This window comes from Astatotilapia calliptera, chromosome 18 (genome assembly GCF_900246225.1).
Source record: "Astatotilapia calliptera chromosome 18, fAstCal1.2, whole genome shotgun sequence".
In the NCBI taxonomy this organism is placed as follows: domain Eukaryota; kingdom Metazoa; phylum Chordata; class Actinopteri; order Cichliformes; family Cichlidae; genus Astatotilapia; species Astatotilapia calliptera.
Genome location: NC_039319.1, coordinates 10787597 through 10801061, shown reverse-complemented (window position 1 = coordinate 10801061; position 13465 = coordinate 10787597). Strand labels below are relative to the sequence as shown.

General features: G+C 39.4%; 1 protein-coding gene across 1 annotated transcript; it reads right to left on the bottom strand.

Annotated features, from left to right (window-relative positions):
- Positions 1–3134: 3134 nt before the first annotated feature.
- rheb (Ras homolog, mTORC1 binding) lies at positions 3135–12145 on the bottom strand. The gene is made up of 8 exons (XM_026150482.1): positions 11826–12145; positions 10984–11055; positions 7872–7939; positions 7674–7756; positions 7513–7569; positions 7364–7411; positions 6877–6958; positions 3135–4207 (listed from the first exon to the last, which is right to left on the bottom strand). Exons 1-8 carry the CDS (start codon positions 11875–11877, stop codon positions 4115–4117), a joined length of 555 nt encoding a protein of 184 aa, XP_026006267.1. The 5' UTR covers positions 11878–12145; the 3' UTR covers positions 3135–4114.
- Between the last annotated feature and the right edge of the window lie 1320 nt (positions 12146–13465).

Sequence of the window (13465 nt, the reverse complement as noted above, 5' to 3'; positions counted from 1 at the left end):
ATATATATGGACAGCACAGAGTGTGGCGGTATCGCGAGAGAGAAGCAACAAAAGCACAACAATGGGGGGTTTAGATATTTTGCCACATGGGCAGTTTCCCTTACATGTGCCAGTGCTGATATTGGAGTTTGGCTCGGGAGGACGAAACAATAGCGGGAGAGAGATTTTGCTTTGATTGGGCTTTGAGAGTGATGTTATACTGAGGCGGAGGGGGTTGCAGGGTAATATTTGGGCTGTGTCCAGATGAGGGAGGAGATGGGGAGGAAAACAAACACAGAGAGGGAAAGTTAAAGCAGAGGTGAAAGGTTGGCTCAGTGGAAACAATAAATCTGTCATCTTGTTTTGAAGTGCTGATAGAACCTATTTTAAAATGAATATTAATGGAAGGAGTGTGTGCAAAGCAGCTCACGCGTTTTAACCGAACGAATGTTTCCAAGAGTTAGACCAGGCAGTCTATGCATGCTATGCAAGTTATTGCATGGTTGTAAAGCACGTTTGTCACCAGCTTTTCAACTATGAATAGATGTAATTTGATGTGGACATACTGTAGGTAGAAGTGAATGTGCGTAATACTTTGCACTATGTAAGATATCTTAGTTTCATGAGCAGCAGCTCTGAAGGACTTAAAGGCATTTCCTTTCATTGTTTAACAGCAAGTGGCTGTTCCACCCTTTTACTTTCCTTTCATTAGATTTATATCAAGAGCCGATTCATGTCAGGGCCTTGGTAATGTTTTGATTCAAATCAAATTTGGTCAGTACAGGTTAAAGAGCACTTAAACAGAGGTATTACAGGTCACACATGATCCACCTTAAGCAAACACAATGTACGTCTGACTCTTTCTGATTCTTTCTCTCTCTTATTCCCCTGAGGTACAAATGTATCTTATAGAAATAGATATATGAGGTTGAACTGAATGCATACATTGCTATTAGCAATTCTCATGAATTATAGACTGTACAGTGGATAAAAGGTGGACAGCTCGTGCTTAATGAGGGCATCTGAGCATTGGGAAACTATGACCCCTGAACACAGTGTACTCGGATGAGTGCGATGCTAAGTATATAGACTTAAAAGAGCCACAGCACCTAATGGGATGTTACCATGACAGTGCAAAGTATGAAAGGGTTTATATAAAGAGGGAAAGCCGATGTCCTCTCAGTCACTGGGAGAAACCAAGACAGACATACAGCAAGGTATGTATGTGTATATATAAAAGACTTTTTTCAGACAAATGCAGTTTGTCTTTTAGATCTTGTCAGCAGTTTTTTGGGAACATTTTTAATAACATGCATATAACATAGGTAATGATGTAGTTTTGGGATCATATATGATCTGTCAAATTTAAATACTGCATTGGGATATATGGACACATTTATATACAAACTATATAATTAAACTATATATACTCACTCAAGAGTGTGTCACTTTCTAGAGTCTTATATGACCATTAAACAATACTCAGTACAGGGAAAAGTTTAAAATACATGGTAAATGTCATGAATTAAAAGTGCTGGAATTTGATGTTTTGAAAGCACTTTGTGTCCGTGTTATCAAGCCTGTGCTTTATCTTGCATAGGCTGCAATGCTGAACAGAACAATGAAGCTGTTGGTCTTGGCTCTTGCTGTCGCCCTGCTATTTACAGCCGGTGAGTCTGTCACTGATTCTCCACTGTATAAACATAACCTCTGCTGCTGTGCAACAGTGAGCACCATTTTCTTCATTATAAAGTCTTCACTGCAGTGAGCTACAACCTACACAAACCACTCTTTAACATCTAAATTAAAACTTCTAAATCCTTGGTAAATGCTATTTTGTCCCAAAATACATTTCGGCCACATTATGACAGAATTTATTCTGTAATCTTCTTTCTATTTCTTGGTTTTCAGGTGAAGCCCTGGACTGCCACCGCTGTGTCCCAAAAAGGGCTGGAGGTAGCTGTGAACTCACTGTAGAAACATGCAAACCAGAAAAGAATGGGTGCGCTTCCGCCAACTTCCTCAAAGCACCGTGTAAGTTCCTCATCTTATATTTATTCCAGTAGGGAAAGGGGCAAAGAGTACAAGAAGCAAATTATGTTATATAAAAAAAGCATGACTTTGATCAACTTTCTAAGGTCACATAGAGCAGAGACACTATTCCTTGTATAATAATGGAGACTGTCGAGTGTATGTGAATTGTGTAAATGTTTAAAAAATGAAACATAACCTTTTCATCTGGCTTTCGTAGATGGCCATTACCAGAAATGCATGGATCTGGACAGCTGCGAAATGTTGAAGATGAACGCCTACATTAATATGAAGTGCTGCAGCGAAGACATGTGCAACACCTTATAAAATTCAACATCAAAGAAAATTACAATTTACTGCAGTCCAGTGTGAGTAAGGCACTTAACCCCCAGTGAATCCTGCAGACTGCAGCTGCTTCGGGGAGAACCCAGGTGTGAACACATTAAAGCAGCTATTTTTAGAAAAATATACTCTGAAGTTCCCTGGACTGAAAAATAAAATACTTTGAAAAAGCGCCTATGCTTGTCCTTATTCTTGTGTTGACACTAAGTTTCTTTTTTTTCTTAAAGAGCCAATTACTAATCCCCAAATAGGCAAATGTTAGAAAATCTCATCATGTTATACTTGCAACAGACTATTATCTGGGTTATTTCTTGTAATAAAAGCTCTTCCAAGTAGTTCAAGGTTTTACTTTATATACCTCAATTTACTTAAAAACTCTTGTGCTACTATTAAAGGAACAATAGCTCACTGATTATCATTAAATTGGACTTATTATGCTCATATTTGAGCATATATATTTGTATTTCTGGACTAAATTAAATGAAACTTCCATGAATACCAGTTCATAGAAATTCTTCTTCTTTTGTAAGAAAGTATTGTAGCCTCCCAGTTCATGTTCTAGCCATAATAAGTTGTTATAGCTCCCTCCCCCATCTCTTTAAGTCAGCCTGCGTTTGATTGGGTACATCTCACAAACAAAAGTTTGAACAGCAGATGGCTGCAACTCCTGTTCTCAGTCAGTGCTGGATACCTTAGATGTGCCTCTAAAGTGTAGTAACTGCTCCCTGGGGGAAAAAAAGAAAAAGTAAGCATGGAATCAGCATTTAGTTATTATACTGCAATGAGGTGGAACAAACCTTTATTACTTTGCACTAAATCATTACATCATTATTCTCCTTGTGCTTGCATCCTGCACCCTTTTCAATTTATTCCATCTTTTACGAAGAAGCACAAAGCATTCAACAAATCAAAACGGCTAAGTACTTCTCTCCTTTTAGCCCAAACATATCAATTATCATTAAAAGGGTGCAAACAAAGAGAAACACCCTGCCTTCCTAGTGACAAAACTCATTAGCTAACAGCCTCTGCAATAATTCAAAAACACAGCCTGCTTAGATAACCACTTTTCGTTTTAATGATTACAATCAAAAACATTTGTACAACATTTTCAACATTAGAAAATGAATGCAGATTTTTTTTTCTTTTTTTCCTTTTGGCTGACAGTATCTGCTATGAAAACAAACCGAGGGACAGAGAAGTGGGTACGGTGTGTAGATGAAGTAGAAAAAGAGATGCATATGGATGGGACCAAACAGCAGGTGATGTATCAGAAAAAATGACTGTGTTTATCTAACCATTTTCCAGGCATATGCATGGCTGATAGATATGACAATCCTCTTATCTCATTTTATTTAAACAGGGAAGGGGCTAAATGGAAGCTGCATATCGGGAAGCAAAGATTCATTGAGCCACTGCTAACTTAGTTACAGTTGTCATCATTTCCGATATAGGATTTTTCCTGATACATCTGTGATATTCTGTGTTTTGCATCAGTGCCGAGCCCAGAGACGGAGGGGCGGGTTGTGGAAAATGCAAGACAAGGAGCCACCACTTGTCCTTTTCTTTTATCAAACACATGAAGAAAAACAAGGATGACAAAAGGGAATACTGATAAATAACAGTGGAATCAGAGCCATAAATAGACAATATTGGATATTTAGGACCCTGGGGGTGGAGTCAGTTGAGGTGGAGGAGAACTGGCAGCTAGCCTTCAAGTAACGGGATATCCCAGTGCAGTGTCCTGTGTGTTGATTGGGCGGCTCTACATCATGGAGCAGGATGTTTTTCCTGGCTGCACGCCACCGTCCATCTTTTCTGCCTCCAGGATCATCCTTCGGAAAACCTCCACGGCCGTCTAAGAGAGCGCCAAACACACACACACACACACAAAGAATGCTGTCACATGCCTCAGTACACCACGTTTGAATTTGCTCCTCATCCACTGGAGCCTCACAGACTTTAGTCACAACAGAGATCTCATTGTGTTGAAGTTGAGCACTATTGCCTCTAACTTAATTTGAAGCTGGTTAACTGACATCCTGAATATGAACTTTGCTACTCTATGTTGAGAAATATATCCAGCAGCAAACAGAAGGAGGGTTTGTTTTGTATTTCACATGTGGCTAGTTTACTGTTGTCTACTATTAGGGTATGATGGCAAAGCCGGTGGCAAAAACGGTTAGCATCAAAAGAATACCGAATAAACACATTTTTGTCTAGGGAGGATAAACTATTGTTAAAAATACATTAGTGACATTTAGTCTACTTGGAGGGAGGAAACACAGTGCTGACATATTGGTCTACACTGCAATGCAGGGGCCGTGAAAAGTGCCAAATGATAGGTCTCGAAAAGGCAGACTGTGTGGGCGCTTCAAGCACACCTGCTATTTTGGGCTGGCTTAAGTGGAATATAAATCAGAGGTTGATTGTTGACTACTAAATTCACTCTTAGCCAGTCAAATCACTGGGCTCATTGCTGTGAAACAGCTAATGCACAAAGAGCTAAGGGACTCCTGTTGAGGTTTCATATTGGTGTAAAGCAGCACAATCTCACTACTGAAGAATACTACCCGATAACCACATTTTAAAGCACGATTGGGAAAGACAGTAAAGCCCAAAATCCCTCTGATATCAACATATGATCATGCTTATGATGGGTAAAAAGCCTTTAAAGCCACAAAACAAAGTGCTGTAGGGGAGTGTGTGTGCAAAGGGATAAATGTGGCTTGCAGCATAAAAGTGTTTTGAGGGCTCAGTAAGAGCAGAGAAGTGCTATATGAGTACTAGTCCATTTAGCATTTACCATATGGTACTTTTTGCAAAAGAAAGAAGGCAGTGACAGACAGGACTGATGAGCCACTGTGATCCTACATCTCCCACATTAACAGTGCCAGTGCAATACATATCATAAGAGACCCAGTCTGATGTGTGTGCTATTGATTGGACTTTACTCTGAAGCAGGCTATCTGTATGTAATTCAATAAATAGAAAAATAGTGGAAGGTCATGCAGTGGCATTGCAGCTGCAAGACTATAATAAAACAAAGGAGAAGCTTTTCATACTGTATAAAGCAACTATAGGCGACAAGTTATTATCTCCTGGACTGATGTAAATCAGTGCAGACTGCTTTATTTATCTGGTTTCCTGATTTAAAAAAAAAGACATTTTATGCAGATTTAAATCCAGCTGTATAATATGCCTTTAATCACATTTCAATTCCAATGTCACTTCATACGTTCGATATTTGCTCTTGACAGTAAAGCGACTGCATATCAGAACCAGATCTTCCTGGGGTGTCTGCTTTAATGAAGTGGAAGACAAACATAAACATGTCACTTTGCATTGTCTCGTTTAAATGAACCTGTCACCTGATTGTGTTTTCAGTTACCAAAAGCCAGCTACCAAGTATAGCTTATGTATGAGGCCTTTTAGCCTGTGGCTTAGTAAAGACTGATTATTAAAGATTAATAAGTACAACTGCCATTGAAAAAATGCTGCAGGTCACAGTTTTGAAGTAAAAAGCAAAGTCAAATGTTAGTTTGAGACTCCAAGTGACACCTTTTATGGTCTTCGATGATGTGTAATACCGTGAGGTAATGGCGTTAAAGGCAAGTTTTCACAAGTTTCACACATCATCATAATGAAGATTACAACTTTACGATCGTTGTCAAGCCAGTCATACCAAACTGCGCTGGATGCTTGACAGAAGAACCATTAAAAAGTGTCGAATAAATGCCAGCCATAACTCAGCTGCTCCACAATTTCTAATTGAAACCAGCTTTATTGTTCTTTTGCAAATCTGTCTTGGTGTTACAAAAACATACCAGGAAGTCCATGATGAGGCTGTCTTCACGTTAGATTACATTTTTTCAGGAGCTCTCACAGGTCTCAAGTCATACTAGGTCACCTCTGATTTTATTAAAGTAACCTAGAGCTTCTATGAGTGGGCAACTCGATGACCTGATTGAAACACAATCCAGCACCAGAAACTTTGTCTCCACTGAGAGAAAATGCAAAGTGTGAAAATGAAGAATCCTGTGGATGTGTACCATCACTGTGCAATGAAAGCAATTCAGTAATTTTCCATCCGCATATCCTTCCATTATATCTACAGGCTTTTGCTCTACAGGGTTAGGCAAGCAGGAGCTGATCTCACTTGACACTGGGTGAGAGGCGTCATATGCAGCGGACAGGTTGCCAAATGATGTCAGGGCTGACATACTAAGACAGGTACATTCATGACTGTGGGCAATTTAAAAGTCATTCAAACTCGAATGTCTTTGTACTGTGGCAGGAAACCTACACAGTCACAGGGAGCATGTGTAAACTTCACACCTGTGAAGGTTCTCAGTCATCCAGGTCATCGTAGTCAAAGGAGCTTGCAAAGAAAAGCGTCTGGACTTCTTTAAGTTACTTGAAGACGTTTCACCTCTCATCCGAGAAGCTTCTTCAGTTCTAAAGTCAAATGGTGGAGAGTCCCATTTTTTTCTCCCCCACACTGATAGTTAAATAAGCCTTTCCTACCTGGTTCTCTTTAGCTGAGGACTCCATGAAGGCAGCGTTCCAGGATTCAGCTAATGCTTTGCCCTCTTCACAACTGATTACTCTAAAGAGCGCAAAATCACAGGGATGACAGCAGAGTCAGACCAAAACACAAATACTGTCTTTCAGAATAAAGCCACAGTCTCTGCTTTAAATATCCCACAGTATTAAATTCCTTAGAAATCTGCTTGTGTATGTTAATCCACTGACTCTGGGTTGTGTACAGTGAAAGCACAGTGCTAAACACAGCTTCCTGGCTTAGTGCAAATGGCTTCTGTCTTCATTTGGGACATGTGTGAACTAAATATTAAATACTCAGTATTTCAGTGTGTTTTACAAGAAATTTTCATTTCTGCGAGCAAATAATAAGAAACCAAATATAAATTTCCACACAAACCAAAAAAACGTGACCCATGTGCATACCTATTGTCTCGAGGGATGTACAATTTAGGTGTGTGCTAGCGCTTACCGCTCCATATGTAGGTCATTCTTGTTTCCGACGAGCATAATTGGAACTCTGCATTGAAGGAAAAAGTAAATGCCATGTTGTCATTTATGCATGATTTATGTCATATGACTTGAAATGGCTTTAAGAGCAAAATGAAAAGTTGAACTTACTGAACTTTTCCCACCATGTCCAACAGTTTTTCATGGATAACTTGTACAACTTCAAAGCTGGAAGAAACGGGAAAGTTTATTTGCTTTTCTTCAGTGCACCTCATTATGCAGGACACAGGAGATATTTAGGTTGGTTTTGAAAAGTGGAGGGAATTCTATACCTTTTATTTGATGTAACTGAATAAACCAGTATGTAGCCATTGATATCTATGGAGTAAGTCTGTGGGAAGATTGAGTATTCATCCTGGAAAAGGGATTTGAAGTGAGGGAATTAGCATGTACTGTTACGACACACATTAAAAAAAAAGAAAAATCAACAAAACCACTGGCAGGTTCATAAACAGCGCATTGAGACATACCTGCCCTGCTGTGTCTACAAGCTGGAGATGGTACTCTTGTCCATTTATTGTGATCATCTTAGTAAATGCTGCAAATACAAGACAACAATGTTTTGTAGATACGACAATACATTTCTTTTCTCTTATACGTATGACAAATATAGCACAGTTGTGCAACTATGCAGTACTATCCAGCTGAGTGTATCTTTATTACTCTCTGCAGGACATACAAGACACAATCCAGTTATAGATTCATCCCAATGAGCACATTCAGGACAGGAATGTCAATAGCCTGGAGATGGGTCATATTATCTACAGCGGGCATGCAATGTCTGCAGCATCTCACTGATAATGCTGGCACTTCATTTTACATTAACCATCCAGGGATTATTTATAGATACAGACAACAGATTTAAGAAGCGTAGGGTGGGACAGCATGTGAGCGAACATGTCAGGGAGAAGAGAAATAGCCTACAGATACAACCTACAATTCAGACTCAAATCTCTGGGGTGGCCGGGATCAGGTTTGTTTTGGAGGTTATGAATAACTGCAAGTTCTCCTGCGCTCCAAAATAGTGCTTTTAAATTGTCTTTAAGAAAAGTTCCCTTTCTTAACTAGAGAAGTCCCGCTGCATGCGAGTCGGAGAGAAACGTTTATCTCAACCAAACGGCACGCCGGCTGATATCTCAAAAGAAAGCTCTCTCTTTCTGGTTGAAAGTGTGGAAAGTGGTGGAATCAGCTGTTGCGGTGTTTAAATGCATTTGCTTAGAAGGAACATCACACCCTGCTGGGTAACAGCAAAGTCTTGCAAATCATTATCTTTCAATCAGAAGTCACTTAGACCATAGAGCTGTCATAATATAGAATTTAGATTTTGAGAACAGATCATACAAGTTTTAAAAATAATTTAAACATAATGTACATTTAGACACATTTAGAAAACGTTTTCTCTCATACTGCACTTTAAGTTCAAAATGTAAAATATAAAGCATAAGCTTTGTAATGTTACCACATTTTTATCACATTGAATTACTGTATTACAGCTGCAGTTAGGGCTGTGCAATATGACCAAAATCTCATATCCCGATATTAAGACATCTATCGCCCGATATCGATATAAATCACAAAAATTTAACCTTTTCTGTAAATTCTGTGAATCTCGGGCAGCTCGACTTGTGTGAAGTGTTTCCAGTGGGGCGTCGTGTACCTGGAGTCGAGTATTTTAACTGATGTATGAAACTATACATTTTTAGACATAGGTTTTAACGGCCGCCGTTTTCTTTGTGAGTATTTATTACACGGCATGCTGCAGGGAAAAGCCTGTTCTAACGTTTGAGTCTAAGGTTTATCTTTTAGCACCTGACGGCTCTTTTTTGCTTCTCATCCGTAAACACTCTGCATCTTTCACGTGATTCAGTTTATTTTGAAAAGTCTCAACAGGATCTTGAGCTTTATTGTGAAAGGTTTATGTGGAACAAGCGGACACGCGGTGGTTTTACCGTCGTTGTTGCTAACGACAACGCATAAAAACAAACGCTTGTCCGTTTGTAGTGTGGTTATATTAAATGTAAGAGAAAGAGGGAATGTTAAGAAATTAATATAGCCACTACAGTGACCATCAAAATAATGAAAAAATATTGCCGTAAACAGTTTATTTTGCGACACCACGAAACAAACGATAGTGTAGAATCAAACGATAGACGTTTTTATATGTCATCGATATATATCGTTATATCGAACAGCCCTAGCTGCAGTGATTCATTAGTAAATTCAATCAAAATTCTGTAAACAACAAACTTGCTTTTTTTCATAACAGGGTCTCTAAACCTTGTTAAAAACCCACAAAGATAAGGTGGAATATACACAGTGCGTACAAATGCATTCCACTTACTGTCATGTGTAGTACTACTACGACTCAAACAGCAGCGATTATAAAGCTACCTTGTGTTTTACGTACAACAGTTGCTGTGTGATATCTGCGTCCATATAAGTGCAGTTTAAAGATCTAATAGAGCCCAACTGATATCGGTCCTGCAGCTATATCGGTGGGAGTCTATGAAATTGGCAAATAGCTAATAAAGGCAAACATGAACTATAATGGCTATAATAATAGCAAATACTTTCCCTTATTAGCTATTTTCTGATATATAGGTATCAAAAGACAATAAATGAACATTTAAAGACTAAAGAAGAAACAGGAGAAACACCCTTCAAGATATGAGTGTTGATGTTGCACATTTTGTCCACTAGAGGGCCCTCTGTGACTTGACTTTTGCCAGCAGGCGTTTGGATACCACAAACAAAGCAAACACCGATCTGAGCAGTCTGACAGAGCAGAAACGGGAAATTCCAGACTAACTGTGACAATAAGACAAGTTTATTTTAATAAGCACTGTCATGTTTTTTTTAAAATAAGGACTCATAAATAATAATACAATTAATAAATGTAAATCTGTTTGTGCTTCACATCTGAAAGAAAAAAATATATATGATGATAGATCTGATTTTTTAAATCACCAAATGTTGAAAATCCTATATTGGTCAAGCTCTAATATTTAATGTTGCATCTGACCAAAAACAGTGGATGTACTCCTGATGTAGTATAATTATAAACCAGTTATGAAAGAAAAACAACTGTCACTCCATGAAATCCTTTGGTGGTTAACTTCTTCTGTCACGAGGTGCTCTGAACAACCTTAAAGCTGGAAAGCGTAAGCTAACACATCCTCATTCCAGCTTTTCAGGTGTGAGAATTGGCTGTAAGCAAATCCGAGTGTGGGGCTGACAGTAAATGACAAATAATGAGGAACACGATGTTCTGACCTTACAGAAGATGCACCAGTAAGGATTTATTCATTGCTGTACGAAGAGCATCTAATGACAAACTGACACATTTGTAGTGCTGGGATGATAAATAAGGATAAACTTGATAGTCAGCTTTGCTGGTACACACTGAGCAGCAATGCTGAGGATAGGATATCACAGAAACAGCTATTTTGGGGCCAATACATGTAGGCTTCACTTACTGATTCACAAGAGAGACAGGGACCTGAGTTGTGTGCCACCTCATGTAAAGAGTTTCCTGGGGGAAACACGGTTTTTGTATGAATTTCAAAAAAAATCCCCACTTACTGTTTTCTATTGTTGGGTCATAGGAATCAACAAACTGGCCTTCCACAAACTGGATGGTTAAAGAGGACTTTCCTGTAAACACAGAGACGATAGTTAACCTCAGATGGAGGAAGTCAGTGTAGCAATTAAGGGATAACATCTATAGAAGTCATCATTATGATTGTTTTTGTCGAGATCAGTCTCTATGAGTGAATGTAGCCATACAATGATACAAAAAAATACAAATATAAAGCTTAATAACCGTGAACAAGCCTAAATGCGCCACATGAAGCACGTTGTACTATACTGATGAACATGTTTAGAAATCGTCGAGGTTACTACAAAGCAGGGAAACATAAACACATCACGCGTCTCTGTGGGGATATTACAGGGTTGCAGTTGGTGTTGCCTGGGCCTCCAGTCGTGCTATCTGTGTGTGCCATCTTGCCATCCTCAACATCCTTTGCTTTTACACATCACTAAATAAACCGCAAACTAAATGCGTCAAAGCCGTCGATGGTTTTTGCGTGGCATGGCACTGCCTAACATGGCACCGGGGTTAAGGGCTAACGGAAACCTATCAATAAGATCGATTAAAATCTTTCTCTTGCACACGTTATGGGAGGCCTCTTGCGCTGCTACACTCACACCGCAGAGCCACGTCTCACCTGGTGGCGCTCATTCGCCCGCCCTGAGACGCCGCGTGTCAGATGTTACTCCCTATAATTTAAGTCTATTATAGGAGGCGTAAAGCGCTCTCACGCTGGACTTGTACTGGCCTGAAAGGCCGCTAAAAATCTTGGGTCTGCGTCCCACTCGAAGCCGCCTTTCCCCGCTGTACTCAGCTTCCGTTCCATACTCACCTACGGATCTGTACCCGAGGATGGCGATTTTTCGTGATTTCGGCTGCGGCATGTCTCCTTATGGTTATCGCATCTAGTCCTCGGGGTTTACCGCAACCTCCTCCCGGAATGGCATCCAAATTCAAGGGGCGCAGAGAATGGTCATGCAGCTTGCAGATGACAGTGGGAATCCCTCTGCTTTGCTGTGTTTATGTGGATTTTGTTTTTGCGTGAAAGCTTGAAAAAAATGTAATTTCAGGTCATATGAGAAAAGCATGGAGTATCTATACATCTACAATAACTGCGTCACTCCCCTTTGCGAAGTAATGAATTAGTAATTGATCCTGCGCGTTGATTGGCTACACGTAGAACACAGGCGGGGGATGAAGGCGCACGGAAAGCTCCCGTTGGATAAGGCAGCTGTCCGTTAATCAGCGGCACCCGGTTTGGACATTTTCATTGGCTGTGTCAGGCTTCGTGACGTGCTGGGTGGTCGGGCGGGGTGTCATTCATATCTTTAGGGTCAGGAAGGACCGGAACAGGGATGATGGTCCTTACTCATGTAGATGCGCAGAAGGCCGTGTGAAATGAGGCTATAAGGCATCACATGACAATGAAACAGCCTCGACTGCAATCCCACAGATTAGTAGGTTAACATAGATTAATGCTTGGAAATACTGGGGGAGAACATCAATGAAAGGAAAATTATATATGAATAAATGTTTTAATACCATTGAGTAAATTCAGGGCCAGTATTGCCAGATACCAGTGATACCGATACTTTTAATCTATGAAGGCAGCATATGTAGGGGAGAGCCGAGTGTCATGATTTAGGAGATAAATCCTCACCAGTTTGCAAATTCTGAACACATTTTAATGTTCACGAAATCACTGGGATTTTTACTTTTCACAATTATTAGTTAACGAAACAAAAACAATAAAGCACAGCTTTGAAACTGGATTTTTGGAGACCTAGATGTACCTGTCTCTAAAGGACTTTGAGTCAACTTTTGTTGTTTAAATGTGCAATAGATTATAAATAAAATAGACAGTCAGCACAAAAAGGTATACTTATGTTTGAGGTATATTTTTCATTTAAAAAACGAACAAAACAACAAAATGAAAAACTGTTCAGTGGGCTACATGCTGAGCTGAGAAGCTGGAAACAAATTCCCCATTCCACTGGCTAATCTAAATAAATATTATACTGCTAATACTGGAATCGATAGTATCAGTACTGGATCTATCACAATCTAACCTCAGAATGTTGTAAATACTGTTAATTTAAGGGTTCTGTGGCATGAACCTTAGACTAGCTGGTGGTCTGCTAAATTTGTTAAGTGCTGTTTAAGCTTGGATAATTCAATGGACAGTGTTGAAAAGTGCAACAAACAAACAAACAAACAAACAAAAAGATTCATACTCAGGTATGTGGACTCGATTGAAAATGACTGAAAAAGCAGCCAACGTCCAAAGAAAAACTTGAAAGACCTTCAGAAAGCCTGGAGACTTATTGCTCAATACCACTTTAAAACACATTACAAGAATATAATATGGAAACAAGACAAAGAATTGAGGGGCCACTAAAGACTTAGACTCATTACTGCAAGTAAAGATTTATTACTACTGTAATAGCGCCTGATGATTTAAAAAGCTGGGCT